This window comes from Gymnogyps californianus, chromosome 2, assembly GCF_018139145.2.
Source record: "Gymnogyps californianus isolate 813 chromosome 2, ASM1813914v2, whole genome shotgun sequence".
NCBI lineage: Eukaryota > Metazoa > Chordata > Aves > Accipitriformes > Cathartidae > Gymnogyps > Gymnogyps californianus.
In genome coordinates this window covers 134,015,008-134,033,315 of record NC_059472.1, presented here as the reverse complement: position 1 = coordinate 134,033,315, position 18,308 = coordinate 134,015,008, and the positions used below count along the sequence as shown (strand labels likewise).

The 18,308-nt window shown below is 48.5% G+C and overlaps 1 protein-coding gene across 1 annotated transcript; it reads right to left on the bottom strand.

Moving 5' to 3' along the window:
- Positions 1-15,344: 15,344 nt before the first annotated feature.
- Positions 15,345-17,532, bottom strand: TWIST1 (twist family bHLH transcription factor 1). The gene is made up of 2 exons (XM_050892167.1): positions 16,735-17,532; positions 15,345-16,020 (listed from the first exon to the last, which is right to left on the bottom strand). The coding sequence occupies exon 1, from the start codon at positions 17,345-17,347 to the stop codon at positions 16,778-16,780; it is 570 nt and encodes a 189-aa protein (XP_050748124.1). The 5' UTR covers positions 17,348-17,532; the 3' UTR covers positions 15,345-16,020; positions 16,735-16,777.
- Positions 17,533-18,308: the final 776 nt, after the last annotated feature.

The following is an 18,308-nucleotide window of genomic DNA, read 5'->3' as shown; positions in this document are numbered from 1 at the left end:
AGAGGCTCCATGTGACCATTCATCCTACTAAATTAACCTGAGTATAAAAAGGGGTCACCCTTCGCAAATTCTCCCTTAGCACATTCCTGTTTCACTTAGGCTGTTGCATCTAGGTGCTACAGAAAATGCTTAGTACTCCGCCCAGCAACATTCACTCCCTCACTGGAGACACCAGCTGTACCTACACCCTATGAGGTAAATTAAGGCTGGAGTATCAGATCAGAGTTTCAGCTTTAACTCTCAATTTCCTGGCTTTTTGTGGGTTTTAGGCAGACCCTTAATGTTACTTTAATGTAGGAGGTTTCTTGTGGTTTAATATTTCTAAGGGCAGTAAATTATTTCCAGCATATGTAAAAAAGACAAATTTCTCCTGTGGTTAGTGACCACAAAGCAAAACAAGAAACAGAAATACTCAGGAGTAGGGTTCTTGAGAAAAGGTTATAGAGCTTTAAACCTCCCTTTTGATGTTACATGCAGAAAAAGAAAGTTCAGTACGAGGCTGATGATTAATACCTTTATAAAGCATAGTAGCAAACAAACACAACCTGTGTCCATCATCTCTGCATATCAGTACAAAAAGATTTTTGTCTGCTGTATGAGCAAACACCTTTGAGACCATGCCCCCACTCCCGTATATACATCCCGTAAAAATGAACTGCTGAGTAATAAATGTATCCCAACTTATGAGGAGAGGTCCCAAACTGGCAAGCAATGAAGAAAATGCTGCATCAAAAAATGGTTTGTTTCCACTAGTGAATGATTATTCTTATTCAGACATTCCCATGGAAGGGAAAGAGAGGTGAGCTGATGCCTGAAATTGCAGTAGGATTGTTACTACAGTTGAGTGGAGAGAAGTTGTGAAGAGCTGACTGATATTGTCAGATAAAGTTTAGGAAGTCACAATCTGTGTGGCTGGACAACAGCTAGTTTCGTTGTCCCAGACCAGTCTCCTCCAGTAACTGTTTTGACTACAAGGCTTGAAAGCACTGGTTACAGCCCTTGTAGGACAGAAAACCACACAGGCATTAGGACTACTGGACCTGTGGAGTCCCTCCTACAGCAGTGGTGTGCCCACTGACGCCTACTCTGCACCCCGCAAAAAGCCAGCAGGTCATGTTCCTGCGGGTCCCCAAGGCTTGGCTAGCTGACTTGGGGCAGGTTGCCTTGGGAAACCTCCTGCCCACGTCTCTAAGCCAGGCTTGTGCAATGAAAAGAAACTATCATTGGTTCATCATAGCCCCAGGGAAGAACTTATCTTGCCGGGAATAACAAAGTCACTGTTTCCTTACTTGTGAACATTTGGGTAAAAAGAGTAAGTGTTGAGTAAACAAGACCTTTTTCAGGAGGCAAGATCTTTTGGCAGTACTGACAGTCAGATATATTGAGGATTGTTCATACCAGCTTTGTTCTCAGCACCATTTAAAAACTCTGGTTGCATCACTCTCAGAGCAGATTTCCAGAAGCAATTGTTTGCTTCTGGCTTGGGAAAGAGAGGCTTTCTGCTGGCATGATTTACCTTGTCTGATGCCCAGAGGGACCAAATACACCAACATTAAGCTGCAAGACTGAAAAATTAATTTGCTTGGTTTTCTCATAACATTTTCAAGGTAGCTCCTAGGATAGTACGGGAGAGAATGCTATTAATTCAATTACATTTTCAGGAGCAACTCCATAGGCTCCTCACTCCAGAAATGTTACTATAAATTAAAGGAGAGGTAAGAACGGAGGAAGAGATTGTTTGCACTGTTGTCCCGTGCATTCTGTTGGAGCTGAATGAAATAAAGATGTGTTGTGTATAAGAAGTTAAGAAAACTGCACATTGCCTTGAGATTGTGATCCTTCTCTTCACAATACAGCTATTCTTGGCCCTAACAGTGGCGACAGGAAGAAGAGGTTTAAAACAGAAAAAAAGTGAGTGGAGTCTCAAATAAACACCAGCTCATCTCTCTCAGCTACAGCTTTTGAGAGGGATGTTCTTCTGTTAATACAGCTGTGAGATCTATAGTCTGCACTGGAAAAGGCAACCTCAATGTATTTGACGAGGCTGCAAAATGTCAAGTCTAGAAAGTTACATAAATGTTGCTTCATTGAATTATTGAAGATTTCAAAAGAGAAATTACTGAATTAATTAAAAACTAACAGTTAATTTAAAATTCATTTCATGGACAATTAGCTCCCATGTTGCTAACCGATTGGCCATATTCTTCTTTTGTGGAAAGAAGTTAAAAAGGTTGCAGTCTCCCTTGCTACATTACGGTTTGCAAAAATTATTCACTTCATGCTATGACTGGAAGACATACTATTACTGGCAGCATGTGGCACAAAATTCGCTCGACGAATCACATCCTACTTTGTGAATCCTTTTTCCTCAGTGACATTGGAATTCCATTCTTCCTTGTCAAAAGCCTATCATTGCTTGCAGATATTAATACCTTTTTTTAAAACAAGAATTACCACGGGCAGTTCTGGGATCCCAACTCACAGTGAGTAACTCCTCACTTCATTAATGCCTCCATTGGCTTTGGTGGGACTATTTATAGAGTGAAATGCTAGTCAACGTCAGTAAAAGGGTCAGTGCTTGACCCAGTAAGTGTAGCATGCAGCTTGACTGTTCCCATAAAAAATCTAGGCATAATAGTCCATACTTTCTTGGGAGCATTAGGTTATATTTAGTTTACAAGCAATACAGATAAAGGTAACCTTAACAGAGTCTACTTGTTCAGAATGAACGAGCTTTCATTTTGTTTTGAGAGAAGAGAAAGAATTAAATATTGCAGATTTTAAGGGGGCAACATGTTTACTATTGCTAATGTAATATTAATATAAAGGTATCTAGTTTACCCAAATTCTAAATTAAAATTAGAATTGAATTAAAAGCAAATATTCAGAATGGCAGTCACACTCTTCTCCATGGTCTGCTATGAACAACTATTAAGACTGCTTGGTTTAAATCATCTTCATACATTACACCAGTGGGAATATAGCCAGTAGTGTAGGTGTATAAGTATTCTATAGAGATGTAATTATATGCAGTTAAGCTATATGGTATATATAACGCTATACATAGATATAAAGAATTAAATACATTGTACTTAGGTAGCATCTTCAATTTGATATACTCAGATTATTTAGAGGTCAATGAAGTAAGCCCCCCACAATCCTGTAACGTTTGGGCAAGTATTATTAATCTGTAAGAATTTGCTTGTGTTCTGCAGGGAGTGTAGGACACAACTTTGAAAAAGCTTGGACTGCCTCATTTTCCTGGCTGATGTTAACTGTTTTCTCTACCATTATAGGGCATAAAACGTACATAACCTTATGGTATATTGATGGTACTGGCATTCATCTGGGATGCCTGCATTACTCAGCAATGGTGAAGCTGTGTATGAATAAGGTAAAAGGTAAAAAAATTAGTATCAATGAATCCTTTAAACTACATTTTGCCACCAAGCAAATTCGGGATGGAGGAAAGGAAGGGATTAACAGTGCATGGGAAAATAAAAAAAAAAAAAGAAAAAAGAAGAGTTTATTTTTTAAACCTGAGAGACTAACAAAGCCCCTATAAAGCCAAAATGTTCTAGTTGCCCTTCCTCCAACTGCACAAGTATCCATGGACAGTTCTAGAAGCAGGTGGTGTATTTGGACAAAAAATGGAAAACTGTTTTTTACCGTCATCTGACCTAAATCTAGCTCTTCTCCAGAACTTTTTTTTTTAGAACTTTGCTTCATGTGCTGTTCTGTACCGAGATAGAAGAAAAAGGGAAGGCAGAAGAAGATATTTATTTCACATATAAAGGCAGGAATAAGTCAACCTAGAGAAAAGAGATTGGTGACCAAAGAGTTGGTGAGACCCACAAAGGAAATGAACAAAGGCTGAATGCTTGAATGTATGAATATGTTCGGGTTAGATAGACAAATAGGGTGTAATTTAAATGTATATTGGTTTAGGTACCTTATAGAGTTATAGGTACCTTATATAGTTGTTATTCTTAATTAAAATAATGACAGTGATGGCATGGATGTGTGGTTTTATTTCAGCAGATACTGGTATGTATCACCTGAAACAGTGGTTCTCATGTTTAAAATTGTCACTGCCTAGATCTGGATTGACGGCAAGTCTTGCTAAAGGAGTCACATATGACAATAACATAAAGGCCTTCTCAGGCTGTTCCACGTCAGTCCCCTACTACCTTGTCAGATTGAATTTCCCTTTATCTAACACCTAGTTTGGGATATGCTGAAATAACTCAGTAGTAGCCTGCTCCATTGCCCCAAGAAATGAATTGAGGGACTCCCACAGAGTTGATCCCGTTAGATCAGGCCCTACAAGAAGCATTCCTCTGCCTGACATTGCTAATGATTGATATATTGAAGCTATTTTTAACTTTAGAATTGGGGATTTCCCTTCTGTTTCTTCAGGAAAATGTTTGGGATTTTTTCACTCTCTTCCCATACCCACGTATACGAGGGGAGATAACTCATTTCAGACAGCAAGAATCTTATCAATACAAATATTCTCTTTCCTGTTGACCAAAGAAATGATAAACACATGTTTTTCCCTGCATATAGACATTCAGCACCACTCTATCATTAAGTGGGGTGCAGGTAATCACTTCCTTGATCACTGACCTGTTATATGCTAGTTTTAGAAACTCTGTCAGGATTAATTGCAGTTTCAGGGGCTTATGTTGTCTTTTGGTGGGGACACTGTCTTGACCAGCAAATATGAAAGTGTATTGTTGAGTTTCTTCCTGATATCAATACACAGTATCACATTTTTGGTCTTGTAAGTGCTCCCATATGCTACAGAAATAATTAAATTTTTATTGACTTTTTGGCCTGGCTCCTAAAGATGAATATCCTTCAGATGCTAAACATTTGATAGGTTTGAAGTTTGGGGAAGCTTTTTTTCATTCCGTGGAAAATATGCATGCGGCAGCACAAACACAATCTTAAGTCTTTCGGCATGGTTGGCCGACAGAGGATAGGAGAGAGGAGCAAGGTTGCCTTTCATTAAAAGAGCATATTGTCAAACTGCCAGTCTTACATATATTAACTTTTCTGTTGGGGTTCTGATTAGGGTTCAAAGCAACAGGATCATTTCTGCGCAAAACAATAGAAAATGGGTTTGACCCATTTATTATCAACAGGAAGCAGATACACTTGTAAATTGAAATAATGTGGATGCAAGCAGAAGGGTCTATTTTCCCCTTCCCATTAACCTTACACACAGGCAACAAGTATTATCTGGGAATTTTCAGATAAATGCTGACAACCATGCACGAGACATTGCTAATTCTGTATTCAGGAAAATCTCTTAAGGGCTTTCCTTCCTTCCTTCCTTCCTTCCTTCCTTCCTTCCTTCCTTCCTTCCTTCCTTCCTTCCTTTCTCTGGCTTTCTGGCTTTATTCTTCTTTCTCTCTCTTCCTCTTTTGTTGTTTTTATTCCATATGGCATAATTTGATCACAGCAATGAAGAATCTTAGAAAATCAGCCTTACTGGATCATATTGACATTCCATAGAGGAAGTGATCAGATGACAGTTAGCTGCTGTTGCAATGCTAGTTCTAACGTGGTGATAGTCCTTTCCCCACTTAGTACTAGCCAAGCTCCATGTTAATTGTTTTTGCTGATGTATTCCATTTGGGAGGAGGGGCTATTTCAATTTCAGATAGAAAACTCTGTCTCCTAGTGAGATCAAACATCTGAGTCCACCTGCCAAGAAATGCAAGGAAGAAGTCACCACATAGTGAATTTTGATCTATTTTTGGTTTTATTTCCTGCTGTTCATGAGAAACAGGATTGCAGATCAGGCTCCACTGTCCATCGAGAGGCATGTGTTAGCAAGGCTTCCGTTACTTCTTGGAGAACACCCATCCCCTTGCAGTTTTTGGCCAAACCTTTTGTTCTCTGTGGGCCATTGGTAATTCATCTGTGACTCATCTCTAGCAAGGGAATCCCAAGCCTGTTGGAGTAGCCTGGGAGAGTTCATGGTGATTGATGTCCTCTGAAGATGAATGCCCCCTGTCTTCCTGTCTCAAATTCTCACTCAATAGTTGCCCTCTGTCCAGAGAAATCTCTGAAAAGCCTTGTATTAAAAGGATCTCCAGAGACTCCTGATGGCCAAAGACTCCTCCAGAGACTCCTCAGCCAGCCAAATGACAAACAGGGCAGAGAAAGGTTGACAAGCTGACTGAAGTGCAACTTAAGAAGTCAATCTGAAGGAAGGATTTGGAGGGAGAAAGGGGTTCCTGCATTCCTCTAGATGGATAGGACAGGTTCAGTGTTGCGTGTCAGTGAATAGCCTGGATGCTGGAAGGAGGTAGCAACCATTGTAGAAACCATTTGAACAATTGGCAAATCTCATAAAAAGGTTCCTCACTGGGCTTGCATGCCATCTTATTACCCCAGAGCAGCTGTTTTAAAAAGCAGGCATAAACTCACCCTGGCTATTGCGAGCACGTTTTCTGCAAGGTGAAAGGTTTGGCATCTGGAGGTGTCAGAAAGGAGCCTTTTGCCATAAATCACACCAAAAAGCACTCAAATTTGACAAGCGCCTTGAGACCACTTATAGGTTCACCCCTAAATTCCAATATCAAAGAGCAGCCCCTCAAGCTGTAAACTCCTATAATACACCAAGTCTGACATGAGAAGATGCATTAGTGGGGAGTTGAATGGCAGGACTGTCTCTGACACCCCAGGACTCACAAACAGGGGCTGGCACACACATAGCTGCACGAACTCCCTGGCTCCGGTGCCCTGCTCCAAGGATGAAGGGGCTTTGCCTTCACTCAGCTGCAAAACCCTTCTGCTTTCTCTCCTTTCCCCTCCACCTCTCCCTTTTACTGCCCAGGTCCTAGCAGTGGAGCCAGCTGCGGGCAGAGCCAGGAGCTCCTGGGCATGAGTCCCCTACTCTGTGCTCAGGGCTGTCCTGGAGCTGAGCCCAGCACAGAGAATCAGACATCTCAAGCTTCGTTCTTAAGGATAAAGGAAATATTTTTGTCACTATTTCCTCAGCATCCAGCATTTTTTCTCTGATCAGAAAAGAAAATACTGTGGCACCTCTGCCCTTGGGATAGTCACCAGTGGTCATGAACTCCCTCCATATATTTTTTTCCTGCTGAAATGCCTCCATAAATAAAACAAGCCTCCATAAAACAGCAGGAAAAATCCACTCCCAGTGAGACTCCTCGGAGGCAGTGGGAGTGGATGACAGTGTCCGAAAGGTGGGGATAGGCAGCTCTCCCCCCTCTTGCTCGCACAGACAGCTGTCTCTGACCAGTTCACTTCTCCTGGTGATTTATGAAGCCCTTTGATCAGAAGCGAGTTTTAATTGCCTGAACTGCAGAATCTGACACGTGCTTCATCAAGTCCAAAGCTGAGCGTCTTCCCCACGCCCTGCTCTTCTCTTCTCTTCTCTTCCTTGGATTCAAGCCCTGTACGATTTTAGGAATCCACCCAGTCCCTAACCCCATCTTTCAGTATAACTGGCCATCGGCTCAATAGTTGACAGATGAAGGAAAAAAGAAAGAAAAAAAATCCAAAACACTTCTCTGCCTGAAGCACCATCGGTTCCCCAGTCCATCCACTCCAAGGTCTCAAGAAGAGGCCCCGGGAAGGGGAAGGGCGGGGGAATCCTCCTGGTGGGGCGCCTGGGGGAGCCCTCCCGGCGGGGACAGACCCCGGGGTAGCCCTCCCGACGGCGCCCGGCGGAGCCCTCCCGCCGGCGGAGCGCCCCGTCCGCCGGAGCCGGGTCCCCCGCGGGGAGCGGGCGGCCCGCACCGGGCCTGGCCATCACCGGGGGGGAGCGGGTATCACGTTACTGCTGGGCAGGCAGAAGAAAGGCGAGTGTCAGGCATTGTCAGGTATTAATAGGACTATTTCTTCCCATTAAAGCCATGCCTTTGAGCAAAGGGGTTTCTTTCATGTTCTCCCCCACCAACACTCTGACAGAACTCCTAAAACTCAGGAATTTTCCAAATCAAAGACATAATCGTTGTCCTTCTGTCCGTTTCCCCCCTCTCTGCCACACACACTACACCCCAAACTGCTTTAACTGTCATTATCCCCAGCACAGATGCCTGTTTAAATTCTTGATTCAAGCCGTAGGACATTTAATAGCTGACTGGATTAAATATTGCAGACTCCAGCCCAGAATCTCTTTGAAAATACAGGTCGAGGACTATGCCTAAATTCGCTGGATGAAAACTGATCTATGATATATGTTTTAAGTTCAGATCTGAGGACGGAGGGGAAGGGGGAAGGGAGTCTGTTCTGGATCTGGTTTATATTGGTGTAAAAACCTTGAAGTTGAAAGGTGTTCCAGAATGTTTGGAGAGGGAGAAAGAGAGAAAGTGAGTGGAGAGAAAGAAAGAGAGAAAGAAAGAGAGAGAGAGAGGGAGAGGGAGAGAGAAAGAAAGAAAGAGAGAAAGAAAGAAAGAGAGAAAGAAAGAAAGAAAGAAAGAAAGGGAAGGAGGGAGGGAGGAGAGAAAGAGAGAAAGAGAGAAAGAAAGAGAGAAAGAGAGAAAAGAGAAAGAGAGAAAGAAAGAAAAGAGAAAGAAAGAAAGAAGGAAAAGGAACTACAGGAAGAAAGAAAGAAAGACGTAATTAATTAGCTAACTTTCTACGTGGGAAATAGATATATTTTCTGTTGCAAGTAATTAAATACGAAGCATAGCAAAGCACTTTGAAAGTGCTGAGGTTCCGTGGATAAATTAGCCGCCTGTTTGAAATTAACACTAATTTGGCTCCTACATCAACAACCCCTCCGTAGACAGCATCTCCCTCAGTCACTAAACATGTTTGATAGCTGCAGGGTTCAGAAGCGAGTGTGTGTGTGTGTGTGTGTGTTTGTGCCTGTGTGTCCGGAACATGTACACTTTCACACGCGAAAAGCCTTACTTCTTTTGAAATTCTGAGACAAATGTAAAAACCATTCTCCCGTTGTTTTCTAAATTGCATTAAAGAATGCAAGACAATCGACTTGTGCTGAAGATTGTGATATCAGCTGAATATCCCGAGTCCGTCATTTATAGCATCGATGGATAAGAAAGGAAAAAAGGACTCCACAGTTAGTCTTTTATTTTAAAAAACTTCCATTTGCATTCACTTTAAACGTTTTTACAAGATCATGTGATTGGGATTCAAAGGCAATAAATCTAGATTAAGAATCCCTAGGGATTTTTAGACTGATGCTATAGATTATGGGTAGCACCTCAGTCTATTTATCTGCATTACATACGCCTGCATTGTCATTCCCCAAACTAATTATGTTTAATGTCAGCCTTTTTACCTTTGAAAACATTTGCATAAAAAGAAAAATAAAGACTGAATTCATTTCTGTCTGGTGAAGTTCAGTGAGAACTCTTCTATTATTTAATACAGGTACCTATTACAAAAGCCTCCACCACAGTTCAAAATTAATATCTCAAACCCACTCGCAAAAGCAGACGTGCAGAAATAAGCAAGGCATATTTACAGCTCATCGAAATGGTTTGTGAATGAAACGTCCAGAACATAGGCAGGTGTTTGCAGAAGTCCGAGAGCCCCCCGAGCCTGCCCCCGGCTCCAGCTCGGGTCTTTTCCTTGGCAATGGCTACGTCTCACTGACCCGCGTTGTGCCTCCGGGCTGGTGGGCTTGCAGAGGGACGACCTTCCGCCCCCCCCTACCTGCCAGCGTGCCGCGACAGTGATAACCACTGGCATCGTGGATGTAACACGAGCCATCGTTTTTAAACTAAAATAACAGAGGACCGTCTGGAAAACAGCAATAACGGTACGAAAAGAATAAAACCCACCCACAGTAATCGCACAAAAAGAACGCAGGGCTTGCAGCTAGCGAAGGACTGACTGCGCCTTTCTGAAAACGTCAAACCGAGGACAGCTTTTAATTTCCTGGAGAGCCGCGGCGCTGCCGCTCTCCCCGCCGCCGGGGCAGGGCAGGGCAGGGCAGGGCAGGGCAGGGGGTCCCTCCGCCCGCGGCCCCCGCTCCCCGGCGGCGGGCGCGGGGCCGGGAGCGCCGGGCAGAGCCGGGCAGAGCCGGGCGGCGCCGCCCGCCTTCGCCGCGCCCGGAGGGCTCGGGGCTGCCAGCCCAGGCTCTGCTTTGCTCCTCTTAGCAGTCCCTACCCACCTTCAAACAGAAGGCAATTGATTAGTCGCAGTTTCTCCTCCCAGCAGAGATCCGATACTTTCCTTGGGATCAAACGGACCCGAGACTAAAGGAGGGGGTCGACGGACAGGAAAGAAAAAGAAAGAAAAAAAAGAAAGAAAGAGAGAGAGAAAGAGAGAAAGAGAGAAAGAGAGAAAGAGAGAAGAAAGAGAGAAAGAAAGAAAGAAAGAAAGAAAGAGAAAGAAAGAGAGAAAGAGAGAAAGAGAGAAGAAAGAAGAAAGAAAGAAAGAAAGAAAGAAAAAGAAAGAAAGAAAGAAAGAAAGAAAGAAAGAAAAGAAAGAAAGAGCGAAAGAGCAAAAGAGAGAGAAAAGAGAGAGAGAGAAAGTGAGAGAAAGTGAGAGGCAGAGTGGAAGAGAGAGAGCAAGAGGAAGCGAGAAAGAAAGAGAAAGATAAAGAAAAAGAAAGAGACCAAGAGCAAGAAATGGGAGGAGAGAGGGAGAAAGAAAGAGAGAGGTAAAAAGAAAGTAAGAAAGAAAAGAAAGAAAAAAGGAAGGAAGGAAGAAAGAGAAGGAAGGAAGGAAGAAAAGGGAGGAAGGGAGAAAGTTACTTTGGCTCGGCACACTGGAAGAGGATAGCAAGTTTGGCCCGAATAGCTGCCTTTTCTTTTTCGCAAACAAACAAACAAATAAAAAGCGATATTAAATAGAACCTACATATTGTACATCTGTGTACAAATACACACATATAGAAAATGGCAGGAATGATTTACGCTTGATTTTCTGTGAGCCTTTCTCTTCCCAGTATTTACAAGGCGGGGCTCCATTTGCAAGTTGTACATCTGTTCGCTTCACGTGACATTTTCATAAAAGCTCTAACATCTGGTCAAAATAAACCTCCTTCAGGTACCTGCTTAACTTTTCACATGTCAAAATCCCTTCCCCTCTGAAGCTCCCCTTTCCCCCACGGCTGCAGCCGTGTGTATTGCTGCTTTCTTGACTGCTTGTTTAATGACTCTGCCTCTTCCCAACCAGAACAAAGCAACCCCAAACATGAGGGGGCGACCCCGACCCTTCCCAAGAGCATCCTTCCCCCCCCCCCGCCCCCTCCCATCTCCAGATTTCCCCACATTAGGAGGGCAGAGCGAGTCCCCGTCCCGCCGCAATATTGCGCGGCGGGATTTCTGCATCGCAGCAAACACGATTTGCTGCACCCCCCAAGCAAACCCGCAGTCCTGCTCGGGCTGATATTTTGCACGAACACTGGTAAAGCTCCCAAAGCCAAATGATGAGCACTTAATTGTCCCAAACCGATTCCGTTATTATTTCTGCTATTATTAATTGCTGCTATTATCATTGTAGCCGTCTTGATATCAATGTGGTTCATCGGGATTATTTTGGAGTGAAACGCGTCCTCTTTTGCCCGTGTCCATGCAGTGAACAAGGGAATTTTCGTAAAGTTCCTGCAAATTTAATGTCACCTCTTTATGAAAAGATGAGGGAAGTGTCGGCTACCCAAGACAAGAAGACTACCTAAATCAGAGGGGTGCAAGCGCTCCTGAGCGGGCGGAATTACTGGGAGAATGGACAGCTTTTCCCCCGATCTGAATATTTGGTTTTGTTTTGCGTTTTATTTCGGATTTTTAGGCGGGTGTTATCATCATCATTATGTTTCCGGAGCTTTATTGTTTCTGCTCTGTAAAACCGCTCTAAGCCTCCCGCAATCTCGATCACTTGGTCCTTATAAATGGCCGGCTGTTTGCTTTTAAAAAAAGAAAAGGGGGACTTTTGTACAAGTGATTTTAACCTGCTCCACCTTCAAGTGACCTGCCAAATGCTCCTTCTTACTTTATAGACATCTGGGAATTCCATACATGCCTTAAACTCCAATTACACACCTTCTTCAAAGGACACGTGCTTTGATTTGCCAGGAACATTAAGTGGACTGAAGTCGAAAGAAGCTGGTGCAGAAGTTAATGTAAAATACATCCTGTGCCATGTTTACTGCGGGCAGGTTATGTGTGCAGCAAATAAAACAAGTCCTGGTGGGATGTGGATGTGTGCGCCTCTTTTTTTCGCCTTAGCCTCCCGGATCCCTCTACGGGGTGGACTGGACTTTCCGTCACCACCACCCTCTTCCCAAAGATGCTAATTTATGGCGGTGCGCTCCCGCTCTCCCCGGCGGGCCCGCTGCCTGCCGCAGCGGGGCAGGTGAAGGGGGCGCCGTGTGAACCGGACGGGCGCAGCCACCGCGGGCGGCTGGGAGCAGCGCCGGGCCGGGGGGGCACCGGTGCCGGGAGCTGAGGCCCTTCCCAGGAGTCGCTCCCGGAGACGCCGAGCCCCGCGGTGGCTCGCCCCGGGCGGCAGGTGCCCGCGCCGCCGGCGCCGCAGGTGAGTCCCTCTCCCCCTGCGCTTTTCCGTGACTTTTGTGCCGTGTCCCCCCCCCTCCCCGTCCCCGTCCCCCCCCCCCCCCCCCCACCGCGCGTTTGTTTGTTTTGCTTAAAATTACAGATGAAGGGAAAACCGCCTGACATCATGGGAGCGGGACAAGCGCGCACTTTGAAGGGCTCCTGGGCAGGACTTCAAGTGAAATCATACGCCTGGGAGGAATCCGATACCGGCCTGGAGAAAGCAGCGGGGCGGCCCCTGCCAAACCCAGGAATGCGCGAGGGCCCGCGGCCGGCGCCCCCCGCCCGCCGCCCCGCAGGAGGCGCAGCGCCGAGCACCCGCGGCGGGCGGGCGGGCGGGCGGGCAGCGCCGGCACCCGCCGCCTCCGCGCTCCGCCAGCTCCGCGCTCCGCGGGGCCCGGCGGCGCGGCCGGGGCCGTGGCGATGAGACGGGGCAGCTGCTTGGACCCGGACCTCTTCTCCGCTCGGGTTCGCTTGTCTGCGAATAAACGGGACACACTGATGCCTCGGAGAAAGAAGCAAAATCAATCAGGACTTCCAAAGGCGGAGTTCATTTTCTGATTGCAAGAGTGTTTAAAATTCCCAAAAGACAAATTAATATACTTCTTTTTTTTTTTCTTCAGTAGGCCCGACTCCGACTTAATCGCTTTTGACTCTAGCCCTAGGAGCACCAGGCCTCTGCAGTCCCCAATTCCAACCCAGGAAAGGGCACGTTTGTATTTTTAAATCAGGATTATCTCCACTCTATGATTTTTTTTTTTTTTTTTAAATGAAGCAAAGGTGGCAGTTCGCAGCTGGGAAAGCGCACCGGCTGAGCACCCGGATGCTCGGGGAGGGCTGCGGAGCCAGCAGGGACCCGGCTGGAGGGACCCAGGGGTGAGACGGGAAGACCTGACGGTGGCATGAGCCCCAGGGACAGGAACTGGGGATTTTTCTCACCCGGGTGCTTCAGCTTGCTGGAAAGGGCTAGCACAGGCTGGGCCAGAGGCCTCTCGCTGGTTGCGACGGAGTCAATCAGGTTTAAGTCCATCAAGCGGAGTTGCTCCGGATTTCTAAGGGCGAGCACAGCTTCGCCCGTGGTTTTTAAAATGCACTTGATTCCTCATTCATATTTCACACGTATCCCCGTCCACGAAACGCGCCTTCCCCTCAGCACCGAGCAGCTCATCTCTTTTCTTTCCGAACCTGTTTTCTGCCTAAACGTGGGGCTTTTTCCCCCTTTCCCCGGTGTCGTTTCTCCCCCAAAAGGAACAACCGAAACCACCCCCAACCCCTCAAATCCCCCCAGCCCCAAGGCCAAAGCCCCGCGTCGGCTCCCCCTGCCCCTCGCTTTCGCTGCAGCCGAAGAAACGCGGTCAGACATTACCTCCTCCTCGGCAGCCGGGTCGCATCGGAGCGGGGTTTTTCGAGAGATGCGAGTCGCTGAGCGGGGAGCTGCGGGTGCCGGGGCGCCGGGGGGAGGCAGCGGCCCCCCGGGAGCTCGCAGAGGCTCCCCCTCCTCTCCACGACGGAGGGCCGGGACCACCAGAGCCCCCATCCAATTTCCAAGTCCTCGCTAATCCGGCAGTGCAAACAAGCGCTGCGGGCTCTCTGCTCTAAACATTGCGCACTGGCCTAAAATATGCACGATATTAAATTCATAACACTGTTATGTCAGCAATAGACGGTAATATGTGGATACGGAAACAAAAACATTCAGGCAATAAAGTCAACTCAACCTGGGCTATGCAAACAGGCTCTGTTTTGAAAAAAACACCCCATCCTATTTACCCTAGACACTGGCTGAATCCCGGCGGCAGAGTCCCTGTCTCCGCGGGGGACTCCGCTCGGCTCCCAGGGCCGGGGCGGGCGCTCCGCGCCGGACGCCCCTGCGCACCCGCGCACCCTTCGCAGCCGCGGAGGGGCCGGAGGCGCCCCTCCCCGGGCATGGACCGGCTGCGAAGCGCTGGGAGATGAGCAAGTGACAGCAGAGGCGGAATCAGCTGTGCGGTTACAAGGGTTGGGGTTTGGGTTTGTTTTGGGTTGGGTTTTTTTTTTGGTTTGTACAACTTCCCTTTTCACCTTCCTTCCGAGCCCTCAGAGCTGGAGGTTTCCTCTCTCTTACAACTGGGGTCTCGCCGCATACTGGGACCCCGCGGAGGGTATGGTGAGAAGAAACAGAGGCAACATGCGCCCTACATGTAGAAAAGGAGAAGAGGGCGGGTTAGCGTATCCCTCCGTGCTTTGTACAACGAAAATGTGATCGCTAGTCTATATATTATATAAAACCCTAGAGAGCAGACCAGTCAAACATCACTTCCACCGGAAAATCCCACTCGCTAGACACTTCCCTATTTCAATCTCACTTTCTCTCGCTTTGCCTGTGGATGGACGAATCCCTGTTTAAAACCGATGCCTCTTCCTCAGAAATATCAGCAAAAATACCTGCGCCGGGGGCTGGGGAATGGGCCCTGCTCCTGCCTTACACTTGGGGGGCAAAGAACAGCGGCAGCGCCGGAGCTCTGCGGTGAAAACTCCGCTCCCCACAGAACTCCGTGGCGCTTGGCGTGAAGATTAAACGGGGAGAGGGAGAGAAAGAGAGAAGAGAGAATATCTTCCCCCCCCAAATGCAGTGAGCTTCAGCGCAGAATAATAAAGCTGTCTCAATAAATAACGTGCCTGTGTCTGTCAGTAGCTAGTTTATTTGCGTTTTTCGCCTGGTTTGTTTATACTAGTGCCCCCTCTCTCTTGGGTGTCTTTACAGCTCAACAAGCAGGTATTTATCTCCAGTTCCAACCCTGAGTTCTCAGAGAGACCAAACTTTAAGGTTATTAAAATTTCAATCATATTTATTTATTGCAGAAAAATAATATACAATGATATTTACAAAACAATCATAAAAATAGGAATGCATTTAGACACCGGATCTATTTGCATTTTAACATGGGTCATCAATAAATAAATAAAATGTTTATTTTTTTCTCAGAGGAAAAATAATAATAATAAAAAAGTTAGGAACCGGGTATATAACAGCTTGAGCCCAGCTTATTCCCCCCTAAAAAAAAAAAAAATAAAAAAAAAAGGTTTTTCATCTCTACAGGGATATTTTTTGGTTGGTTGGTTGGTTTCATTCAAGAATGAAGAAAGTCCACAATAATGTATTTCCTTTCATCAGTGGCTCATAGGCACGACCTCTTGGGAATGCATGCAAAAAAAGGCAAATTAAAAAAAAAGTTAAATTCCAACATTCTTCGTCAAAATTAAAAAAAAAAAAAGGAACGATTCAGACTTCTATCAGAATGCAGAGATGTGTGGATTGTACCGACGCCCAAAGGGTAGTCACTGTCCAAAGCCCTTGTCTCTTTCTCTTTCCTTAAGTGCTCCCCACGCCCTGCTTTGAATTTGGATATTGCTCTTCTAATTTCCAAGAAATCCTTGGTACTTTTTTTTTAGACAAGACCAAAAAAATCGTATCCAACTTCAGAGTCTCTAGATTGTCCATTTTCTCCTTCTGTGGGAACAATGTCATCTGCAAAAACCCAGAGAGGGCGGAAAACTCGTTACTGAAATGAAAGATGCACATACATCTACCTACACCTCTCTGTCTCTGGAAATACACATATCGGGCATGAATAGAGGAGGGAGAAACGCGTGCCTCTGCCGTGCAGGCGGTGCGGTGGCCGTGTGACACCCCGGCCCGGCAGCCAGGGGTGTCAGAGCCGAGGGAAGGGGGCTGCTGGGGCGGTGGGAAACGCTCATCGGGAAGCACACAGGCGGACATGGATTCACTTCAAAATACTAGCAGCAGCAGCAGCAGCAGCAGCAGCAGGAGGAACCATCCCAGCAGCCCCGCTGGCTCCGCAGCGTTTGGTGAAAAAGTGATCTCAGGCCGGCCCCATCTGGCTGGGGCACACCCGCACCGCCGCCGCCTCCCCGCCCGCAGCCCACCCCCGCCGGCCGCCGGCAGCGCCCCGCCACGCGTGGGCCCCGCGGGGCCGGGGGCGCACCTCGGGCCGCGCAGGGGGAGGGACGCGCCGTGGCGGAGGGGGGGGGGGAGCGGGGGCGGGGGGGGGGGGGGGCACCTCCAGCCGCCCTGCTCTCCGGCCGGCCCGGGAAGCCAGGCCCCGCCGGACGGGGAGGGCCCCTCTCGCCCCACGGCCACGCGTGCCCGGCCCACGGCGCAGCCGGCGGCCCCTCGCCTCCCCCCTCCTTCTTCCCGCCGGTTTCGGGGTCCCTGCCTTACCTAGGGCTCCTGCCGGGGGGATGCGGGTGGGGGACGCCGCCTGCTAGTGGGATGCGGACATGGACCAGGCGCCCTCCATTCTCCACACCGAGAAGGCGTAGCTGAGCCGCTCGTGGGCCACATAGCTGCAGCTTGCCATCTTGGAGTCCAGCTCGTCGCTCTGTAAGACCTGGTAGAGGAAGTCGATGTACCTGGCCGCCAGCTTGAGGGTCTGGATCTTGCTCAGCTTGTCCGAGGGCAGCGTGGGGATGATCTTCCGCAGGGCGGCGAAGGCTTCGTTCAGCGACTGCGTGCGCTGCCGCTCCCGCACGTTGGCCATGACCCGCTGGGTCTGCAGCTCCTCGTAGGACTGGGGGCTGCCGCCGCCGCTGCTGCTGCCGCCGCCCCCGCCGCCCCCGCCCGCCCCGCACTTCTTGCCCCGCTTGCCTTGGGCCGGGCTGCAGGGCTCGTCCGCGGCCCCGACGGCGCCGCCGGCGCTGCGGCGGCTGGAGCGCCGCTTGCGCCCCCCTCTCTTGTTGTTGGGCAGCTGCTGCCGGTCCGGCTCCTCTTCGCTGTTGCTCAAGCTGTCGTCGGCGGGGGAGACTGGCGAGTTTGACTCGTCCTGCTGCATCATCTCTGGGGGGAGACGCGAGAAGCGGGCCGGGAGGGGGGGGAGGGCAGGGAGAAGAGGGGGGCACCTAACCCGCCAGCTCCCCCTTGATCGGCTGCTTCGCTGGCCTGCGAGGAGAAGGAGGAGGAGGAGGGAGGGAGGGAGGGAGGACCTCACTTTGGGGGGAGGGGGGATGGCATCAGGATCCAAGAGGAAAAAAAAAAAATAAAAAAGCCAACCAAAAAAAAATCCCTCCCGATCCCTCCTTGGAGCCCCTTCGAGGTGTCTGGGATTGGGAGAAAGTTGAAGACTTGGAGGTTCTTATAGCTCCTGCTGGCGGAAAGTTTGGGGGCAGCAGTGTCATTGGCCTGACGTGGAGAGGAGGGACTTTTGCTGAGTTTTATAGGAAAGTTTCCGCTTCCCCCCCTCCACGCCCTCCCCCAATTATTTTTTTCAAGCCATTCACAAGTGATCTGGCCTCCCCCCCCTACACATACATACATCCTTACCCCAACCCCTTTCTCGGCTTCCCTCTCCGCGGTTTCTCCCTCAGGCTCCTTCGCTTCGCACTCGGCTTTGGGGTGGCGTTGGGGGGCCGGGGCGGGAGGTTATGGGGGTGCCCGTGCACCCCCTGCGCTGCTGCGGAGGGGACAGCGGGCCGCTTAGTGGCTGCGCTGGGGGGCGGCTGCCCCGGAGCAGCCGGGGGCAGCCCGCATCGCTGGGGCTTTCCCCGCCGCAGCGGGCACGGCTTGCAGCGAAAGGGAGGGAGGGGAAATTACCCGCGGGGAAGCATCCAGGCACATCCTAATTCTGTCCCACTCTCACACGCACTGCGCTCCCATCACCGAGCGACCCCGGGGTCTGGCTTTCCGAGGGAGCCGCACATTTCTGGGCTGGGGACGGGGGGATGGCACAGCCTTGTCCTGTCAGGCTGGAGGACTGCGCTCGGAGAAAGCCATCTTCAGAGGTGGAAGCAGAGGGGAAA